Raw genomic sequence first — 23,333 nt, forward strand, 5'->3', positions numbered from 1 at the left:
ATGGAGCTATAGTAAAGGTAATGGTAAAGGTTTTTCCCTGACATTAAGTCTAGTTGTGTTCGACTCTGTGGGGTGGTGTTCATTTCCATTTCTAAGCCGATGAGCCAGCGTTGTCTGTAGACACCTCCAGGGTCATGTGTCCAGAATGGCTACATGGAGCACTGTTACCTTCCCGCCAAAGCGGTACCTATTGATGTACTCACATTTGTATGTTTTCAAGCTGCTAGGTTGTCAGAAAGCTGGGGTTATTAGCAGGAGCTCACCCCGCTCCCCAGATTTAAACCGTCAACCTTAGAGTCAGCAAGTTCAGCAATCCACTGTGCCACCGGAGGATCCCTGTATGGAGCTACACCCTCAGCAAATTTCCTTCCATTATTTCTGATACTACTTGTTTTCTTATTGGTCTTCTGTGTCAGTATATGAGATAAAGAAAGTGATTGCAGCTCCTCCTTTGAGCAAGGTTCTAGAGGAATATATGATGCCTCCAGAGACATTAAAATACTTACCTGAGTGGTAGGCCATGATATTAGCCAAAGTGTTTACCCGGATTAACAATAAAGGTATAATTCCATAGGGCTGAAGATAATGTAGTTGTTCCTATTCACGTGAAGGATGATACACAAGAGCCCAATAATAATAGACATTAAGATTCCAGACATTGGCTCTAAGTTATAGAGGAGATATCTGTTAGATAAATTGAACGACTGAGAATTTACTAACCATGTCATTCAGTCTGAACAGTTTGTCTTCATCAAAGGGCAGAGTAATATTGATTCTTGTTTAAATATCTATTGAGATCTACTGGAGCAATCCTTAGATTTTACATCACTTCAAGAAGTTAACTGGTTGTTCCACACATAAAATATTTCAGAGCAAAATCACTGCCCATATTCTGTATGGTGCTGTCCTCTAGGAATGAAATAACTTTCAAATGACTAAATTGGAAGTCCTTCAGAGCTTCAAGAAATTGCTAAAACTTCTACAACTCTGCTTCAGAAAAAGGTTTCCTTCCATTACATGTCACATTCATTTTGCTTTATCTAATGTGAGTTGTATGTACATAGGCATAACAGCAGAAACTTCTTATCATCCAATGAATGCTCCATACATGTCAGCTGATTACCAAGCAGAAGAATAAAAATGACAGGGACCAACTGCTGCAAAGTAAAAGAAACATGAAGTCACTATTGGCTGTAGACTTGATCGTCATCACTTTTGTTCTCTGTTCTGCTCGACGATTCGACAGGTAAAGCTTTTTTGATTAAATTAATATAAGGTAGGGAAATTGTTTCCATCTCACCTCATTCCTTCATTCTCTTTTCCAAAGTGCCAAGGTGTTTCGTGTAAAACCTGAGAATGAAAAGCAAGTGAACTTAATGAGGAATTTGGCAACTGTCATACAGGTGAGATGTTTTGAGCAAGCATCTGGTTTCTTATCCTTAAGATCTGATGACTGAGTATCTTATTTTTAAAAAATTATATATGTTTTAGAATGACTGCAAATACCAGAATTTTGAGAATTTACAATGTGAAATAATACTGGCCTTACTCAAAACCAGCCTCCAGGCATCTTTATAATTAGTACTGTATATACTGGGCTAGTATATAATCAGTTAATGTAACTTTCTTGGTATTTATTTTTAATTTGAAATTTACCAGTAGCTGCTGCATTTCTTACTCTTGGCTTATACTCAAGTCAATACGTTTTCCCAGTTTTTTGTGGTAAAATTAGGTGCCTTGGCTGATATTCAGGTCGGCTTATACTCAAGTATATACGGGTAAATGGTAGGACTTCTTTTTCTTAAGGTGCAAATTTCAAATAATATCATAATGGATTATCACAATACACAAAAGGGATAGATACACATAGTAGTAACACCTAAAATTAAAGCTGTTTTCTTTAAGCAAAAGTATGTACTGTATGCACTTTTCAGGCATAATAAAAATTGGTACGCTAACAAGTTTCAGTGCCTTCGTTTCCCTGTCTAACAGTCCAAAGGAACTGTTGTAGAAGTTGTAAAAAAAAATTAACAATATTTCAATAAGAATAACATCTAGATAAATGCTTGTGTGGGAGACCACCACTGAATACCAAGAACCATATGTTGTATTTCAGAAGAAAGAAGTGGCAAACCTCACCCTGAGTCTTCCTTGCTTAAGAAAACCCTATGGAATTTATGGAGAGGGATCACCCAAAAGTTGACAGGCAACTTGAAGGCACATATTCACACAAAACTTTAAAACTAGACTTAATGTCAATGAGAAACCTTTATCTTATTTACTTTTAATCAAGTATCATGGGTCATAGAGAGGAAAGCTGGTAATTCCATGAATTCATGATAAGACTTTGCATTATCATACATTTCCCAGTAATCAGTAGCAAAAACAGAGGCCACCATTTGTCAAATGAAAGAGCAAAGTTAAGAATCTATTCAATTCTTAAGTATCCAAATTTTAAATCTGTGCATTTAGAGATCCTCTCATGCACTTGGTTAGGCTTGGCCACACATCCTATAAAACAGATTTATTAGAACCAGGCATTTCATTATCTCATTACAACACCCAATAATTGTACATCTTCAATCAGTCAAGAGCCACTGATTCCTCTACTCTCTATCTGTCCCACACTGCATAGCCCTCTGCCATGCATTCAATCAGGAGTGGCCATTGAACCTTATAAGTAGTCCCCCGTATATTCTTACATAATTCTTATAGATAGGTTTTGCAATAACTTCTATTGGTCTCAGCCACAGGGGTGTTTTTGGTTCCATACCTAACTTGTACATGTTCCAGACATCTATTAGGCTTCCTCTAATTATGTTTATTAAAAGCCTTATTTAATCTCTCTCTTTCATATCATAGGTATGCATGCCACCATTTCTAATTCCTTGCCCTTCTAAGTTAAGTAAGTTTACTGTATATTCTTGAATTGTATCCAGTCTCTGAGCCAGTTCATGCAGGTGGCTTTGTAGTAGGCTTTTAAAACTGGTAAATTCAGCCCCCCCTTGGTATCAATTAAATTCTTGTAAGCAGTCCTGTTGTTTTTTCTCCTGACCCAAACAAATTTAATAAAGCCACTTTTCCACAGATTAAAGATTTTGGTCCCTTTAATGATAGGTATGTTTTGAAATAAGAAGAGCATTTTGGGGGATATCATCATCTTAATTATTGCTATCCTGCCCTAGGATACCTTTGTAAACCTGAAGCAGCTCAGTAAGAAGATAACTACTGCAAAAAAAAAAATCAATTCCCAGCTGTATTCAGATTAACACCAATAAAAAATTCCTGTTTTTCATTCTCAGCCAATTGACTTTTGGTATCCAGACTCAGCATCACAAATAGTCAACCAGATGGAAGTGGATTTTCTTGTCAGTGCGGATCAGACCAAAAATGTGGAGGCTCTCTTGAAGAACAATAACATCCATTATGAGTAAGTCATACTTAATTCTTTCTCTAACAATCTCCATGTTGACTGGGGAGATCTGCAGAGTCTCAGGATGGAGAAGGTTGGTGTTGAGAACATAAATGGAGCCTTTAAAGAGAAGGTAAAATATTTTGCAACATACCAGGAAGGGATTATTTTGGAAGCCACCACAATTGTCAATCTATCTATCATCCCCAAGATTCCTAGGCTGCAACCATGGCTGATAACGTAGCATAAAAGTTATATACATCTCTAGTTCTCTGTCCTTATGAAACTCATTTCAGATTATATGGAGAATGAAATACATTTTCTATTCTAACATAATTAACTGATCAATTTCTGTGCAAGAAATTCAGCCCATATATTCTTATTCATTTTGCTTTTTGTTTAAAAAACGTTGACTCAGATACAGTTACTGACTCAGATACAGATAAAATGCCACTGAAACTAATGGAATAGATTTTATCACTCAATGTGGTTTGCACATCACATTCACTGGATAATTTTAACAATAATACAAGATTTGCAAATTTTATTCTATATTAAATTAAAGCAGACTATGTTGCTAAGTACAAGTTTACAAATGCAACATATATGCATGGGTTAGAAATTTCCTACAGCAAGTGTGACTTGGTTATTCTTCCTCTGATTCACATAGGATTTTATTTCAAAACCTGCAAGAAGATATTGATAAACAACTTGACAACAAAAGAAACGCTACATCCAGACACAGCTATACAAAATATAATGACTGGTCTCAGGTAATTAAAAAAAAACATTCGTCATCCCCAAATGGCACTCTTAAAAAGCCAGACTTTCCACTACTAAGATTCAGAGAGTTTGTGCTCCCATGTTTTGAATTATACTAAGACATAAGACATATATCTTATGAAGTATGAATGTCAGATGTAGCCATGAAATAAATGATTACATATCTCAGATGAAAAATAGGGGGATTGCTACCTTGTTGATCCTTCTGATTCTTTCCAGTGACTTTCAATACAATTGATCATGATAATATAGTCAACTGTCTCCATAGAAGGCATAGTGTTCTACTTGATCTATTCTATCTTCAGGATCAATTCCAGATTGAAGCACTGAATTATTTTTATTTAATCCCCTATTAAACTGTGAAATATCACTTGACTTATAACTCAGCAATATGATGTGCCAACTAAAAAAGGCAATATGATTCTAGGCTGCATCAATATGGATATAGTGTCTAGAACAGTGTTGCTCAACCTGTGGGTCCCCAGATGTTTTAGCCTTCAACTCCAAGAAATCCCAACAGCTGGTAAACTAGCTGAGATTTCTGGAAGTTGTAGGCCAAAACACCTGGGGGCAATGTTTCTGCATAGGCAGAAACCCACAAAAACAAATCTCAACCTGTGAATAATTACCAAAATCAATGTTTGCAAGGACCTTCTTAAAGCAGGGTGAAGAACAGTTAAATATGTTAGCATTAAAGCTGCAACAGGGACATGGTTTTGTACTTGTGTATGCATCTGGGTAAAAAAAAACTAAATAAAAAGAATATACTATAATTTGGACAGAGTAAAACTTCCCCAACCACCATCATTTCTGTATACATAGTAGGCTCTGGATAGGTCAGTTCTGGATAGGTAACTATTTTAAAGACCAGTGTTTTAACTGATGTTAGTAGAAATTTCTGCAATGGCTGGAAAGAAGGACTATAGATTGTAAAATGGAGATCTGCACTATTTGATAATGTGATTGTATGCCCAACTAATACTGTTTATATGCCGTGATGAGGTTGGAGGAACACAGCTGTAAGGCTGTTCCATCCTCCAATGTTCTTGAAAGGGAGGTATAATTGCCAGCATTAGTAACACCTTGATCAGAAGACATTGTGAGTATAGTCATACTTATTTCTCAGTGACTGGTCTGCTTTCTTTGATTCATCAGTTACCCTAAATAGATGTGTAAGAAGGAAAACTAAAAATGTAAGAATAAAGAACACTTGCTACTTTCTCTCTCTATCTATCTATCTATATATATTCCTTGTGCTACGACTTTCAGTCATAATAAAAATAATCTGTGGGTAGCAAATGTTTGATTCTCTTCTATAAAAATGCTCATGGTTATTTCATTTAGATTTCTTCATGGATTGCAAGAATTGCAAGTAAGAACCCAGAGTTGGTTTCCCGCATCAAAATTGGAAACACCTTTGAAAATCGCCCCATATACCTCCTTAAGGTATAAGATTCTTTTTTGGTCAGTATTCAAAAAATAAATAGGAAGTTTGGTTGCAGGACAGAAATGTGCCAGCATTGTTTTTAATGTCTTTCCAAACATTGTTTTTAAGAACAGGGATGTGGCAAGAATACATGATGTAATGTGTAACTATTTTTTGAGGTAATATTCTCACCCTGAGATCCTTCACCCCAAAGACCAGAGAACAGGGACCCTGTGATTTGAAAACCCTAGTTGTGTTAAATATATACATAATTACTTCCTTACAACGCATGTACATTTTTCCTTCAATTGCAGTGGCAAGTGTGATTTAAATGCAATTTCTGGGTAGAACTCAAAAGAGAACTAAGAAAGCCGCAGTTTTATATATAGTTGTGTAGCTACTAAAAATTGTTCGTCATCTTGGAAACTATTTCAATAACAGATTGGGAAACAAAAGGATGCAGAAAAGGCCATCTTTGTGGATTGTGGAATTCATGCACGAGAGTGGATTTCACCAGCTTTTTGCCAATGGTTTGTGAAAGAGGTTAGTTGTTAAATGTTCCTTTCCCCTGTATTGTTAAAGACTAAAATGTTAAAATTCTCATATGGGTTTCTCAACACATAAAAACCATGATTTTCCAAATATTGTTGAATATTCCTTCCATCCCTAGTAGATACATTTCCAGCAGCAACTGAAGACGCTTCCAGACAGAGCTAAAACCTGCATGGAAATGGATTAAAAATAACCCCCTTCTGCATGGGTTCTAGTCCCCACACCAAAGTCTGCGCTTTCCCGGGGGGGGGGGGGGCGAGTTGCTACATGCAATCACAAATTAAATCGGGATATGATGAAGCCACCCTGAAGCCCCCAATTTCACCACTAAAATAGTTTGGATGCTTCTGGTAAAACTGTGACAGGTCTCAGATTAAAGACCTGTCTGGAGGGGCCCTGAGATAAACCCCCAATTTACTTGTAATGTCTAAGTGAAAGTATGATGTGATGATACTGGTCCATTATAATATATTACCTGACTTTATGAAAATTGCACCCTCCTCAGCTCTTCATTTTACACACAGCAACCAAATGAACTCACAGCTAAATCTATTGAATTAACTGATAGGACAACATTTTTCATTTCCACTTACAGTCATTTCCACTGACTGATTGTCAGCAGCAGGAATTTGGGAAACAGCAAGGTGGCTCTTTTTGCACCTTCCTGCATATTGGTCAATGTCTTCTGCCTGAGCTGGCAACTTCACCTGTCTAATATAATGGCTGATCTTTTCATCTTGGTGGAGTGAGGAATTTAAACTGTGAATTTACCTCAATCTCATATTATTAAGTAATACCAAAGTATAGAACTGATCCTTAGTGGAGCTTTACTTGCAAAGTGGTTCATAATGATTAGGATATTGAATGGATTCCATATGAAATCTGGGATAATGTAATAAATGGAGACAGCAATGCTATGCAGATATAATTAGGAGTAACCCCAATTGAGCATAGTGGGATTTATTTCCAAGTACAAATCTTGAGGAAAAGCACTCTAATTTAATTTAATTTTTAACTTCTGAATCTGTGTCCTCAGGCCATCAGGACCTATGGAAAGGACAGCAACATGAAGAACATCCTGGACAATATGAATTTATACATTGTTCCTCTAGTCAACATTGATGGTTATGTCTGGAGTTGGACTCAGGTAATATGCACAATTTCACTGGAATCTCATATGACATGTTATATTGCTTACAAGAAATATTATGTTATTTTTATATTTGAAACATCAAATGTGTTATCATACAACAGGTTTTTTACTTATACACAATTTATCGTAAATAAATGTCAGTATTCACATTAATTTTAAATGGGAGACATCAGTCTCCTCTTATTAAACACAATAGTCCAATATTTTGACAATATACGTCTGATAATTCAAACAGTTAATTTAAAGTGTTATATTGCATACCTTTACATACACAGCACAGGCACTCAGAAACCACTTTAGTGAATTGTAAAGATGTATGATATGACACCAGTAAGGTGCCTGATGCTCATCATGTGCAATGTTCATCAATGTGCAACGCATATCACTTTGTGATGCACATCAGTGTGAAATGCATACCCATGTACAATACATATCTACATACCTTGGATATTGGTATATGTTACACACCAATGCTGTGTTAGAGAGGAGCTGCACGGTTTAAAAGTTGGGATTTTGAGCATTGCTTTGAGACATGGCATAAATACATTTTCATAGCTGTTTTTCCTGATGCAAGATGTCAGCCTTTGTGTGGGATTTGTATTCAGAACCTATTTATTCTATTCACAAACAGCAACCAAGAAAAAATATTTAAATTCCTCCTTCATTATGTCAAGCAGAATCGCTTTTGGAGAAAGAATCGCTCCAACGCGTCCAGCAATGCTTGCGTTGGTGTTGATCTCAACAGAAACTTTGATGTTACATGGGGCAGTAAGTATACTTTTTGAAGCCATGGTCAATTTAAATTAGATAAAATTAATTAGCTTCCATCTATCTCATTGGCAACAACACTTTACTAGCTAACTTTGTGTGTATATCTGCTTTCAAGTTGCCTACAGTCCTCATGATTTCCATTGAACTTTCTTAGGGAACCTCTGAGTGGTTTGTCAACTCCTATACATTTTTTTCTTCAGTGATGGGGAAACCATACTCCACAGAAAGCTATTTATCCAGTAACTCTTTCTGCAGACCATCTGAGGCTGTGCCCTAAGAACCATCCACCATTTCTCTGAGCTCATCCAAAGTGGGCACGATATATTTCCCAGTGGAGAGAAGCCAGTCCTCGAGACCTCCTGAAAAAGTAAAACAAGGAGGCCTTCCTGACCCCACCCCAAAACCCACAAAGAAGTGTCAGAACTAAATGAAAACAGAAGCAAGGTGTTAATTGTGGTTTGCCTTCTGTTACTCATCAACCATGTCTCAGGTGGCTGTACCCACCACAGCCTATCTACTGTAGTTATCCATCTTTGTTGCATAGGCCCACATGTGTGCATATCACATATATGCATATTTTCACTTAAGATTTCTGATCATGTTCAATATTACCATTAGAATGAGAGGGATATTGTTGGTTCTATCTAGTGGTGGTACATGAACCAAGGAGAACATCTTCTGGAAATGCTGGAAGAAAGCACTTTCCTTCCTCTCATTACTCTAATATAATGGCTATAAAAGATGTGTCTGCTTTTAGGTTGTTTCCTTCTAGGTTGTTATTAAATGTGGTTTAGTGGCTTGAGCACTGGACTATTACTCTGGAAAACAGGACTGAAATTCCTGCTCAACCTTGGAAGTCGAATGGGAGACCTTGGACAAGTCACACTTTCAGGCCTTAAAGGAAAGCAGTGACAGACCTCTTCTGAACAAATTGTTCTACAAAAACAGCAGGGTTCATTGACAACTTTTACATCCCATGAAGGTGTGGGAAAACTATAAATAAGAGTAAATTTCCTTCTGCTTCTTGTAGTGTGAATACAGTATTAAGAAGGATTTCCATTTCTCAACCATTTGAAAGTGAATATTCTTTTCACTGTCAGCTGTTGATGCCTCCAAGAATCCATGTGAAGAAGTGTACTGTGGAACTTCACCAGAGTCTGAACCAGAAACGAAAGCAATTACAACATTCATCCGCAGCCACCTGTCTTCAATCAAGGCCTATCTGACTATTCACTCCTACTCTCAGATGGTGTTGTTCCCCTATGGCTATACTTATGAAAAAGTACCTAACTATAATACACTGGTAAGTTTCTGACAATTTCTACCATTTTTTCTATTATTTGTGTATCAGAACTGTTATTTTTAAAAATCATATTTTAAATCATATAGATCCAAAATAATCTAGGAACATAAGAAGGGCTGTGATGGGTTAGACAAAAGGTAAATCTGGTCCAGTGTTTTGTTTTGACAAAGCATGCCTATGAGAAGCCTATAAATAGAATACATTAGCATCCTGCCATTCTTGTTGCCAGCAACTGGTGGTCAGAGAAGAACTTAAACATTATATTTGGCTACAAATACCAAACTTCCACAGCATGCATGGCCACTGGGTGTGAAACTCTGACAATGGTAGTCTAAAAGAAAACTAACAGACCAAAAAAGAAACCTTTTACAAGCTTTGTATGCTACAGTTGAGTATGGTTGCCAAAATGAAACCTGGAGAAATGTCCCCTATTCTAAACAGCCATTAAGGTACAGGAACCCATTCCAGTTATTAGTCAGGCAACACTACATGTTGGAAGAACATCCTTTTGAGCTCAGTGGTACTTCCTTCCCAATAAAGATAGATAGGATTAGTAACATGCTTTAAAAATTATATTACTATAAGGAAGTTATAGAAACTTCCAGGATGAGACCAAAGGCCTGTTTAAATCACTTTCTGTGTCCACATGTGCAGCTATATACCTATAGGTCCATGGCTGACATTCTGTTTAGCAGTTGCAATATCACAAAATGTACTTAACAGTATCATAACTGCTAGAGATGTGTATTTATGACCATAAATGACCACATGTGGCCCCCAAAACATACAGTAACAACCTCTCAGTAGCCCAACCAAAGTGTTTCCAAGGCATGGAGATTGGTACCCTGGAAATGACAACTGCAACATTCTCCCAGTCTCAGGTTATCTTGGGACACACAGTTGTGGCAGGACCCAAAGAGCTCTCCAGCCACCATTTCTCAAGGCGCCCTTGTTACAAGGAGCATGGTACAAGCACCTTTTCCCAATGTTCTGATCTCCAGGCTGAGAAGGTAGTTTTAGCAGGACATTGACAATTGAAATTATTGTGATGGAGCTCCATCACCATAATTGTAATGACAGTGACAGATCTCAGACCATGTGTCCTCAGCAAGTGGTATTAAGAAAGTTACTGAATCTAATGTTTAAGATAATAAACAGCCATAGTTGCCACTGAAATTTTATTTAGCCCAACATTTACATTCTATTTTCCATTTGACTTTTGAGAACAGAAACATTTCTTTCCTAATAAGCATCACAGGCCCTTTCTTTTTAAAAAAAATCCTTTAGTTTTAAAAGTCTGTTAGAGCAGAAAAAATTCACCTGAAAGCCAGAAAGGAATTCCAGAGCTTGGTAATGTTGCTATTTTTATTTTTACTACGATTTGCTGTTGTTATTCACTTTTTTGCTTCCACTGTCAGAATTCAGAGATACATAAGCATGGATGAACAAATAGGCTTGGCTAGACACTTCTAAACATTTCAGTTGATTGTAAGAGGGAAATGGCTTTTCATGCATTTCTGCGAACCCATATTTGAGGAAAATGGTACCACAACCTAATAAAGTGAATGAATGCCAGCAGTATCTTGAACATGAGGTAAACAAATGCTGGTTAGATTCTGGTGGCTGAATAGTCACAACTGAAGAAAACATTTTATGTTTTTTATTCGGTTTTAAAATCAGATCTCCCTTTAACAAAAATTTTGTTGTTGTTTTTGTTTTAAATTAGAATGCACTTGCAAAGGGAGCTGCCAAAGCTATAGCTAGCCTGTATGGCAAAAAGTATAAATATGGAGCATCAGCATCTACAATTTGTAAGTATATAAATGTGTTCACATAGACATCATTGCCTGAAAGTCAGGACAAGAGATGAACAATAGCAGCTAGTCTGTGGAGAGAAGTGACAGAAGTTCAGATTCAGTCTGCCAAGAAAGGGGTTCTGTTTCCTCCTTCTAAGGAGAATAACAATTGAAACTAAGGGCGCTTCCACATAGCCCTTTATCCCAGGAGCATCTGCATTTAAAAAACGTGGATGTTCCTGGGCTCTTATCCACACCCACCCCAGAAAGCACAGGCTTTCTGGGCTGGGTGTCCAGATGTTTTTCTGGGACTGGCCTGGGAGGGCACCTGGAGACTCAAACCCCTCCCCCAAAACCCTAAAATCCCTTTTAAAATGTGAGGAAAACTTACCTGGCCACCAATAGAGTGTTACCAGAGCTCTCCTGGTGCATAGAAATGGCACACCAGGAGAGCGAGGGGGAAGTGATCCCCCCCTCCTCGGCTCTCCTGGCGCATCATTTCCGCATGCCGGGAGAGCTCCCGCAACACTCTACTGGAAACCAGGTAAATTTTCCTTACTTTTAAAAGGGGTTTTAGGGCTTTGGGGGAGGAAGTTGGGAATCCCACAGTTTTCCGGACTAATTTAGTGGATTTATCCCACGTCTTCCAAGAAGGTGCAGACTAAATCCATTATCTAATTAATTCGCCACAAACCAGAGTTTTCCTGGTTTGTGGCAAATTAATTGCAGGTTGCCCAGAATGTCATCTGGACAGCTCTCTTTTTATTGTAGAAGTTTCCGCAATAAAGGGGCTGTCTGGATGCACCCTAAACTGCATTTCTCTCCCCAGAGAAAGGACTCTGTCTCCTTTCTGTGCAGAAACTTGGCTGCAGTTCTGTCCAGATAGGCTCCTTTCTCAGCAGAGAGAAGCACGGGTCGACTTCCATCCTGTCTCTCCACAAAGGAAAGAGATGTACTCCTTTCTTGCCAGAGAGAGGGGTATGGCTCCATGCTACCAGGCTTCCAGCTAAATTTGACAACCAGGAACAGGTTGCTTTTGGGAGCTCAGTGAAGGCAATCTGTGTCCCAATAATGAGTCTTCTTTTCAGCTATTCTCATCTCTACAGTGCAGTAGGTAAGGAAAGGGAATATTCTGATTGCACTATACAATATTCTTTCAGCAGCAAGATGGCTGGGAAGAAGAATTCTAGATATTGCAGAAAAATTATAGTAAGGGAAGCATCGTGTAATTGCTGCCTCACATAATATATAAGCCTGTTTCTTTGATAAGCACCCTGTCTTTCTCCTGGCAAGGGACTCAATCGGTTATTTGGCCACTTATGCCAGCATTATTTTGCCTTACAACAGCTCTCTGGGGTTCCTGGGGTCTTTTAAATAATTTGCAACCTGGTTTTATTTCTTGTCTGGACATGCCAAGAATATGTTCTGATACCTCTTCCTGAAAAGCCCGTTCTTTGCTGTTCAATTATATCCCCCTCACCTAAACCATAATGATAAATAAACAGATGTTTTCCCTTCATTTATACAACCACAGAATTTTAATCTCTGTTGTTGTTGTGTTTTTTCCTGGCATATTATCTGTAGCACCAACTTATTCTGCTGCCATGTTTTGCAGATCCTTCTTCTGGCTGCTCTGATGACTGGGCTTATGATCAAGGAATCAAATACTCCTTCACCTTTGAGCTTCGTGACAAGGGCAAATATGGGTTTCTCCTCCCTGAAACTGAGATCAAGGAAACGTGCCAAGAAATCATGCTGGCAGTGAAATTCCTTGCCAACTATATCCTGAATCAGACTTAATGCAGACTAGAGTTTTCTGGTGTACTGCAGAGGCTTGAAAATAAAATAAATGCATATATCACAACAAGCAGGTTTATGGAGAAATGTTTAGGGAAGTTTGTATTAATCATGGATTTGGGATTCCTTTGGGACCTGGGTTCTGCAAAGCATCCAGGCCCTTTCCAATATAGCAGTATAGCAGCAGTTTTTAAATCTTATGATTAATCCCATCTCCCAATCCTACCATTCTTTTCCAGTTACTAGGATGTAACTGGACCATTGTGAGGAAAAAAGAACCTTATCTTCATTTTCAGCTTAAACAGATCAGATTTTGGGGACAGCTGTTCCGTATTCCCCTCTTTTTGGATAATGTATTATACCCTGTCTTTCTCAACATGGGATCCAAGGTAGCTTTAAAAATCAGATTGTTAAAAAAGTTTTAAATTTTAATAAGCTTTCCTGTTAAATACAATCATATACAATACTCCAAATGTCATTGCACCATGTATTTCTATAGCTTGATGCATCATATTGTTAGTCTCTCAAGAACCATCACAAAAAGTAGCGAGTTTTTAGAAAAAATGTATGACAATGCATATATATTTTATTGAGAGGGAGGACATTTAATATGGAACTGCCTTAATATATACCTAGGGCTTTGGTCTTCTAGGCACTTTCCAGTTGCTAAATATTCTAGAATTAAATCAACAGTGACATCTTGTGGGCACGATTGAGCATAATATGATATATTGCTTTAAAATAAATGTTCCTGAGAGCACAGGGTTTTCTTACAACCCACAGATGTATAGTTAGATTAGGATAAGGAAAACAGGGATCATATCTGATAGATTTCATCTACATATATCTGTAATCGAAGATGAGCAAGATAATGAATAAATAGAAGGTCTTTTTAATCAATGCACTAAATGTATGGAAAGATCTCCCCAAGGAGATTCTCAAGTCATCTACATTAATATGTTTTCCATGCCAAACAAGATCTTTCTATTCTCCCAAGCCAACTTTCCACTGTAACAAGATTTTAAAATATTTATTTAAAAGGGCCATGTAAACATTCAATAAATACTTTTAAATTCCATGTAGATTTTAAAAATCAGAAATGCAAAACATTTTTAGTGATGTTCTTCCACACAACATATTGAATGTCTGCAAATCCAATTTATGATGGTCCTTGGTTGAATCTAGCATAGGATTTTCCTGACAAGATTTGTTTGGGGAGGGGTGTTGCCACTATATAAGTTTTTAAAATGATTTTGTTAATACATTTTCACAATCAATTAAAAGTTTAAAAAGCAAAGATAAACTCTAAAATAAGAACCCCATAATGTCCCACCCATCATTTCTCCCATCCCTACCAACACAGACTAACAACAAGCCTCTATTCTCCTGTTTAATAATGAAAAAGAATATGACAGTAAAATAATGATACAAATAAAAAAATTAAAACACAACCGACCTTTCCCACCCCACATGCAAAGGCAATGTATATATAACCACAAGTATTTTCATTTCATTGAGTGATTTCAGCTACCACAAAAACCACGGGTTCAGAACCTGTTGTATCAAGCTCCAAAGGTTGAATGAGACATAGACAGGCTAAAGGCAAAGGAGATGCAGAGATGCCAAAGCAGATGCAGAGTCTCTGCTCTAAAGATTGGCATACTCCAATACAGATATACTGAAATATTTGTAGGACTTTGAGAGCAGTTGGAAACAAAGGACTTTTGCCACCCAGAGTGCTGATTGGCTCAGCCCAGGGTTGGCTAGGATCTATGCATTGTTGTCTGAGACTTGCCAGCTTTGGCTATTGCTGATTGGTTTATTGGTCTGGCGGGAGCTTTAATACACTGTCGTTGCTCAATTTGAAGTCTTGTGGCTATTTTCTAGATCTGTCTTTGGTGGGTGAGGAAGGAAAGGAATACAGGTAGGGTCTGAGTCAATGGGGGCTAATCGCTTTATTCTTGTTTGCCTGGAGTACGGCAGTGAATTCTGGCTACCTAAAAAACTGAACCCCCCGTGGCGCAGTGGGTTAAACCCCTGTGCCGGCAGGACTAAAGACTGACAGGTTGCAGGTTCGAATCCAGGGAGAGGTGGATGAGCTCCCTCTATCAGCTCCAGCTCCTCATGTGGGGACATGAGATAAGCCTCCCACAAGGATGATAAAAACATTAAATCATCCGGGCGTCCCCTGGGCAACGTCCTTGCAGACGGCCAATTCTTTCACACCAGAAGCGACTTGCGGTTTCTCAAGTTGCTCCTGACATGACAAAAAAACCTAAAAAGCAAGTGGCCAGGTTGTTGGCATGGCCTGAATGAATTTCCAAGGAAGAGGTCTGATCAGATGCTTGGAATCTGAATGGGTTCCCAGGGATAAGGTCTGCTTGTGTGTTGGATAATTTCCACGATCTTTGACTTGGCTCCATTGCTAGGAAGGTAGAGGTATTGTTAGAGGATTATGCTTGCAGCCTGAAGGGCTTCCTATGTTCCACCCTGTTGAGTATGTGAGTGCTTGTGAAATTTGTATGTCCAGGCTAAAAGTCATCTGTGAAAGTTAGGCCAAATTAGGCTTTTGGATGAAAAGTCTCCTTGAACTTGGCTATTAAGACCTGAGGGTTTTGGGGTCTTCTTTGAGGTCAGCAACTTATCCATTTTGACTAAAATGCATTTTTTAAAATAAATTTGTATAAAGTTACCTTCATATTGCACCAAATTGTATTCCCTTTTAATTTTAATCATATCTTTTCTCAGCCTGTTCCTGTTTTTGGCACTGTTGAAAAAGTTGAAGGAAACTTCCATTTGGGGAGCAGTATGATTACTGGGGGGAAATTGCCCTCCTTTGGTCCTCCGCACATATATCCACAGAAAGGAGGATTTCTCTGGACAGGCAACTCTCAAAGCCTGGTGCCAAATTGTCTCATCACTTTGTTGCACTTTTAAAAGTTAACTTAAACCCACAGCATAAGAGCGATGCAGAGCAGCCAGGCATGTAGCCGGGGGGGGGGCTCGGGGGGCTTCAGCCCCCCCCCCCCCCGAAATTCTCATGGTGGTTCGCGAAAAGGCCTTACTGGTGCATTATTTAAACTGTTATGTTTATTAATATCATGATTTGATCACCATTCTCAATATATCCCATATGTATGGAGGTATTGGGGTAATGATACAAAAGGTTTGCTAGGCTAGACCCTCTTTCACTCAGATTCAGCCCCCCCCCCCCGAAACTCAGCCCCCCCCCCCCGAAACCCCCCCTGAAAATTTTTTAGCCCCCCCCCCCTCCCCGAAACGAAATCCTGGCTACGGCCCTGAGAGCGGCCCATCAGGTAACCCTGCCATTCGGCCCCAAAAGCAAGGGGTTTGTGGAATTGGCCAGCAAGCTACAATCTCTATCTATAAATCTAATTTTAGCTTGGTAAGCTATTTAGTGGCTATGTTTTTCTTTTAAAGCTTCCAAGACAAAAGTTAATTATTTATTTGTTTGTTTATCTGAAAAATTTATATCTAGTCTTCAACAACAGCTCATAAGGAGGTTTATGACATATTTAAAAGACAGTATATCAAAGCATCCCATATTAGATATAGTACATTAGAACCAACAAAATTTTCAAAAAGCAAGATGACCAGTCAATCATCATAAAGCCCATGCCCAAAAAAGTTTTACTTGCTATTTGAAGAGGCAGCAGCATAAGTGCAGAATTGAAGATCATTTGGAAAGGGAAGTTCTACAGACACGGAGCCGCCACTACGAGGGCAGCCCTTTATTTCACTTTTGAAAGTGAATCCACTCTGAGTTGGGCACCTGATGAAAATATAAAAACTTGAAATAAATACTTATTTAGCTCATTTGTATATTAATTCGTTCTTTTCCTAGAGAAGAATTCATTATACATACTTAGTTACTCAGGTGATTCCTTGTTATCCAAGTATGATGGCCTTCCAAGTGTAGTGTCATGGCCGTCGAAATGTAGGTGACTGTGGAGCCCTATTCTTGATCCACATGTTTTTCCACAGTGAAGGCATCGGTTTCCAGATGGAAGGCAGTCCTGGTCAGGGTTGGCTTGATGCGCCTTCCTCTTGGAACTTTTCTTTCTTTCATCCTCCATCATCCCTCTTCGAATTCCACAGCATTGATGGTCACAGCTGACCTCCATAATAGATTACTGCAACACACTCTACGTGGGGCTGCCTTTGAAAACAGTTCAGAAACTGCAGTTAGTCCAACAGGCAGCAGCCAGGTTACTAACAGGAGGTACATACAGGGAGCATACCACCCCCTTGTTGTGTCAGCTCCACTGGCTGCCTGTCCACTTCCAAGCTCAATTCAAAGTACTGATTTTGACCTATAAAGCTCTATACAGTTCTGGCCCAGCTTGCTTGTCTGAATGCATCTGCCTCTACGTCCCACCTCATAACTTAAGATCATCCAGGGAGGCCCTGCTCTTGCTCCTGCCAACATCACAAATGCAGCTGGCAGGGACGAAAGACAGGGCCTTCTTGGTTGTAGCCCCCACCTGTGGAACACACTTCCAAATGAAATACAATCGACCCCATCCCTCCTGGCATTCAGGAAGAAATTAAAATCTTGGTTTTGGGATTAGGCTTTCGGACAATAAACATAAAGCAGCACTTTGACTGGAAATGGATTGGCAAGACGATATATATGAGGATATGGTTTTATTGTTCTATCAATGGGTTTGTGGACTGAGTATTGTTTTAATGACTGTTATGATAATTTGGTTATAATTAATTGCTATTGTTTTAACTCTGTATGTATTTATGGTTTTATACTGTGTTATTGATTCGTGGCATCGAATTGCTGCCTTTGTTAGCTACTCTGAGTCCCCCCCCCCCCGGGGGGGGTGTTGAGAAGGGTGGGGTAAAAATGCTGTAAAATAATAATAATAATAATAATAATAATAATAATTGGAGCACTCAAGGGCCAGGGCTTCGCAGGTCTTGATGTCTATGCCACAGTTTTTAAGGTTAGCTTTAAGCCCATCTTTAAATCTCTTTTCCTGTTCACTAACATTCCATTTTCCATTCTTGAGTAGAGCATATAGTAATTGCTTTAGGAGATTGTGAATGGGCATTTGGGCAACGTGTCCAGTCCAGTGGAGTTGATTACTTAGGAGCATTGCTTCAATGCTGGTGGTCTTTGCTACTTCAAGCATGCTGACATTTGTCTGCCTGGCTTCCCAAGAGATTTGTAGGATTTTTTTTTTTTTTTGAGGCAACGCTGTTGGAATCATTCCAGGAGTTGAGTGTGACGTCTGTAGACAGTCCATGTTTCACAGGCATATAACAGGGTTGGGAGGACAATAGCTTTATAATCCTAGAGAATCCTAGAGAAGAATTCATTATACATATATGTTGTATAATTAATGCAGTTTGACATCACCTTAATTGCTATGGCTCAATGCTATGGAATCATGAGACTTGTGATTTGCTAATGTACCAGTGCTCTTTGGTTGACCAGGTAAAAGAACTTGTAAAACTACAACTCTCATGATTCCATAGCATTGAGACACAGCAGTCAACGTTATGTCAAACTGCATTCATTCTACAATGTTATAGATTAACTTTATGCATTCTAGTCAATGAAACAAGGCCTGTTGCCTCAAGGTAAGTAGTACTAGGATTGGATAAAATGTATCACACATCTCTGTGCTGGCCTTGACCTAGGTCCCTTCTACACTGCCATATAAAACCCAGATTATCTGCTTGGACTGTCATATAATCCAGATTGTCAAAGCAGATAATCTGTATTTTATATGGCAGTGTAGATGGGACCTAGGTCAAGGCCAGCACGTGTTTTATTTCTTTAGCATGTCAATTTGATAACATTCATAAATGAAGTTTTTGCAACTATGTACAACCAAAATAATGAAACAATATAATAAAATACAATAGCAACAATTCTGCTTTTTTTAAAATGTAGTCGTATTATTTTGAGTTAATTTGAACTGGAACATTATTTTTAAAACTAGCATTCATAAGTATTCAATTTATAATTAGGTTTCGCCATTCATTAACTCTCCTATCCTCGGAAAACTAAGCCTCCCTCTTCCACACACGTTGTTTATGGCATCCCAGCTCTAGGATGGCCTAAGTAGGATTACACACATTACACACATTTTTTTAAAAAATATATATCTTAAAATCTATTTTATATTAAACCAGCAGATGGCATTGTTGCCTCAAATGGACATTCTCAATGTAACTGGCTGAGTATCTGATGAGGACCTATTGATTTATTCTCAGTAGTGAAAAGTAAGTTAATGCTGCAGAGCTCAAAGGCATGTAATCCCCGAGCAGAATAATCCAACCCACTAGAAATCAGATCAAAACTAAACTCCACATAAGCAGATGTGCTAAATGAACAGCATATATTGTCTCTCTTTGTCTCTCTTTATACTTACTTAGGTGATTCCTTATATCCCAAGGATGATGGTCCTCCAAGTCTATTGTCTTGGTGGTGGGTTTGTAGGTGGAAGGCAGTCCCAGTCAGGGTTGGCTTGACATGGCTTCCTCTTGGCACATTTCTCCCTTTCACCCTCCATTCATGTCTCTTCAAATTCTGCAGCACTGCTAGTCACAGCTGACCGCCAGTTAGAGCGCTCAAGGGCCAGGGCTTCCCAGTTCTCAATATCTATGCCAGAGTTTTTAAGGTTGGCATTAATCCCATCTTTAAATCTCTTTTCCTGTCCACTAATATTATGTTTTCCATTCTTGAGTTGGGAGTATAGTAACTGCTTTGGGAGATGGTGATCGGACATTTGGACAACATGACCAGTCCTGCAGAGTAGGTGGCATAGGAGCATTGCTTCAATGATAGTGGCCTTTGTATTTTCCAGCATGCTGACATTTGTCCACCTGTCTTCCCAAGAGATTTGCAGGATTTTTTGGAGGCAACATTGATGGAATCGTTCCAGGAGTTGAGTGTGATGTCTGTAGACAGTCCACATTTTGCAGGCATATGGCAGGGCTGGGAGGATAATAGCTTTATACACAAGTACCTTGGTCTCCCTACAAATGTTCCAGTCCTGAAACACTCTCTGATTCATTCAGAAAAAAATGCTGCAAAAATGCTGCAAAAATTCTGTTTATATAGATATCTAATTCAAAATATTTTTATATATCTAATCCATTTTAGTAGCAAGCTGGTTTTAAACAAGTCTCATTATTGTTTCATTGCTATTTACTGTGTTTAAGATTGTTGGTAACTACATGTTTCTAATTTATACGTTTTGCCATAACATGTTGAGTTATGTTCTGGTTCGTATATGTGGAGTTACATCCCACTATTTGTGATCTCTGTTATTTTGTTTCCATATGTAACCTCATTCTTTGTGTATTAGTGTAAGTTAGTGCTGGACATATAACAGTCTTAGTAGGATATGGGAAGTAATATGAGATCAGGCTGAGCCCTGATAAAGGTTGTTGCTGTGTGATTTCAAGCTGTTTTCTTCTTATGATGATCCTAATGCAAGCCGGTTGTTCATTTATTTATTTTGCAAGATTTGTTCAGAGAGAGTTTACTATTGCTATCCTCGGAGACTGAGAAAGAAGGATTTTCACAAGGTCACCCAGAGGGTTTCTGTGGCTTAACAGGGATTTGAACCCCAGTCTCACAGAAACATAGTCCAACATTCAAACTGCTACACTACAGTGACTAATATCAAATGCCACTTTCATTGCAGTTCCATTCTTCATGGGCAACGCAGTACATAGAATGTAGCTTATTACATACTTTGCTTCCCCAGTGTTTTTTGTTCAACTTGTTTAGGAATCAAGAGGTATACTCACTACAAATCTTCAAGACCACCCCATTAAGAGAGGTTAGAAATAAAGCTCACTCATTGGCTATAAAGAACCATCTTAGTCATGACATGTGAATATCAACCAACAGGCATATAGTCAACTGCCATCCACATTGAGCTCCCTCTTCTCCATCTCAGCCTCCAAAAAGACACTCTGAATTCAGCGAAGTTTTGAAGAATCACTCATAGAATCATCAAATTGGAAGAATCACAAGGGCCATCCCATCCACACTATGGAAACCAAAGTAAATTTAGTAAAGCAGATGTATGCTTCTGTTTGTGGATTTTGGAAATGTAGCTCACTAGCCTCATAGGGAACATATTTTTGTTTTTAAGTTGGATGGCATACTTCGGAGTCCAGAGAACACTACAACCTTATTCCATCTTCCTCTAGATTTACAGAAGGCTGCAATGTGCAAATTGTTGCCATTCTTTTGTGGCAGCCATTTGCACTGGAAGTGTTTTAATCATGTCAGTAGCAACTTGAGAAACTGCAAGTCACTTCTGGTGTGAGAGACTTGCAGTTTCCCTGCCTTCTAAAGGGACGTTGCCCAGGGGATGCATGGATGTGTTACCATCCTGTAAGAGGCTTCTGGAAGTGATCTTGCATCTTTATTCACCACCTTTCAGATATTGGAGGGTTGTCAATTGGGAGTAAATTCCACCAGCTTTTAAAAGTTTTTCCCCCCAATGCCCTCTTATATTTTGTCAAAAGGGTTAAGAAGGACTGGAATTTGCTGGGGCAGATGACCAGCCAAGGTCATGTATAGACTACAGGTCGCATGATGCCCACCCTGTTTTATAATAAGCTGAATGGGGAGCATGCACACTCCTCTGAAGCCCAACTCTACTTGCAAATGATTGAATGAAATTTGAAATAAGATTTGTACTCCTTGTCCTTGTGTGCCCAATTTTAAACCAAAATTTGCATCTCTCTCTCTCTCTCTCACTCACTCACTCACTCACTTTCACACACACACAATGGGGGTAGGGTTGTTCCTACAGGTTTCAAAGATACGGCTGGGCATTCACTTCTAAATGAATAAAACAGTCCATTTCAGACAAAACTATTTGTTCCAGATTGTAGTGAAATAGTTCCATCCTTGTATAACTGTCTGGATTTAGTCCAGTTCCCATCAATCAGAAAGGGAAACATATGCCACTTAGCCTATAGCCTTGTGGGTATGGTTTGTCTCCAGAATGACTGGACAATTCCGTTATATGGCTCCACAGTTGGAGACGAGACTCCTGGAAGTACAGATATTCTTAAAATTAAACTCATTTTGCACCGTGCTGCTATCATTTTTACTGCTCTGTGGAACTTGATGGAACTGTTATACCACAATTAGTTGATATTCATTTGTGGTTAATGAGTGCCAATTTCTATTCACAATACCATTTGAAGTGCAGCCACAGACATATATAGAGACCAAGATGAGAACTGTGTCATCAAATGTCACTGAAAAGCAACTCCCAGCATTCCTCACCCATTGATTATGCTTTCAGGGGCTCTGTGCTTTGCAATCCAACATCATCTACAGGGCTTTGGGAATATAATACAGCAGCAAGTGTGTACATTTGGGGAGGGGGGTAATTCCCCATGAACCTGTTGTTGATGAAGATACATCAGAGGGATATGAAGTTGAGAAAGCAATTTCAGTACCTAAAGTGTTGGGAACATGGGGCCTTGGAATATATTTTGAGGTCTGAAGGACCCTCTAAGGTTGCCAGCTTTCTCATAGCTCTGATACAGACAAGGAAACATTGAACCAGTATAAGAGATGAGGTATGGAGAAGGCTTCCCTTACAGTCACACTCCACATACTACTATGGTGGTTATTTAACTGCCATAATGACATGCTATGGAATCCTAGAGTTTGTGTTTTTGGTGATACATTAGATTTCTCTGACTGACAATTCTTAATATCACCCCTTTAAACCGGGAGCCCCAGTTAAAGCACTGAGCTGCTGAATTTGTTGACCAGAAAGTCAGCAGTTTAAATCTGGGAAGCGGCGTGAGCTCCCACTGTTAGCCCCAGCTTCTGCCAACCTAGCAGTTCAAAAACATGCAAATGTGAGTAGATCAATAGGTACTACTTCAGCGGGAAGGTAATTGAACTCCGTGCTGTCATGCCGGCCACATGACCTAGAAGATGTTTACGGACAACACTGGCTCTTCGGCTTAGAAATGGAGATGAGCACCACCCCTCAGAGTTGGACACCACTAGGCTTAATAACAAGAGGAAACTTTTACCTTTACCACTTTAAACTGTTGATACCATGAGAAAAAAAAGTGACCTTGGAATCATTATCTCTGAGTATATTGTGTATTTCCTTTGTTGTGTCTTATCAGCCATAACTTACAACAGCCAATGTTTGATGAAGAAGACAAGCAAAAGTTGAAGTCAATATAAGCACCGTATCTCCCTGCTTAATAATTTAGTTCTGCTGGAAATGTTTTGGCTTCCATGTCAGAGTCAGAACCAGTCCAGAGAAAGAAGCCTCACATTCAATTGTTGTAAGTTT

The 23,333-nt window shown here is 38.9% G+C and overlaps 1 protein-coding gene across 1 annotated transcript; it reads left to right on the top strand.

Annotated features, from left to right (window-relative positions):
- The first annotated feature begins 1,097 nt into the window (after positions 1–1,097).
- On the top strand, positions 1,098–13,063 carry LOC132770612 (mast cell carboxypeptidase A-like). The gene is made up of 11 exons (XM_060767748.2): positions 1,098–1,246; positions 1,328–1,403; positions 3,303–3,430; positions 4,083–4,185; positions 5,540–5,641; positions 6,063–6,164; positions 7,210–7,320; positions 8,004–8,094; positions 9,198–9,400; positions 11,127–11,211; positions 12,812–13,063. The coding sequence occupies exons 1-11, from the start codon at positions 1,098–1,100 to the stop codon at positions 12,994–12,996; spliced, it is 1,335 nt and encodes a 444-aa protein (XP_060623731.2). The 3' UTR covers positions 12,997–13,063.
- Positions 13,064–23,333: the final 10,270 nt, after the last annotated feature.

The sequence above is a fragment of the Anolis sagrei genome, chromosome 3, assembly GCF_037176765.1.
Source record: "Anolis sagrei isolate rAnoSag1 chromosome 3, rAnoSag1.mat, whole genome shotgun sequence".
NCBI classification, from domain to species: Eukaryota; Metazoa; Chordata; class Lepidosauria; order Squamata; family Dactyloidae; genus Anolis; species Anolis sagrei.

Bases quoted from the DNA above. Each gene is read 5' to 3' on its own strand.
- LOC132770612 (XM_060767748.2), top strand. From the start codon at position 1,098: ATGCTCCATACATGTCAGCTGATTACCAAGCAGAAGAATAAAAATGAC. The intron at 7,321-8,003 runs GTAATATGCACA...TATGTCAAGCAG, and splicing joins ATGTCTGGAGTTGGACTCAG to AATCGCTTTTGGAGAAAGAA. The intron at 9,401-11,126 runs GTAAGTTTCTGA...GTTTTAAATTAG, and splicing joins TACCTAACTATAATACACTG to AATGCACTTGCAAAGGGAGC.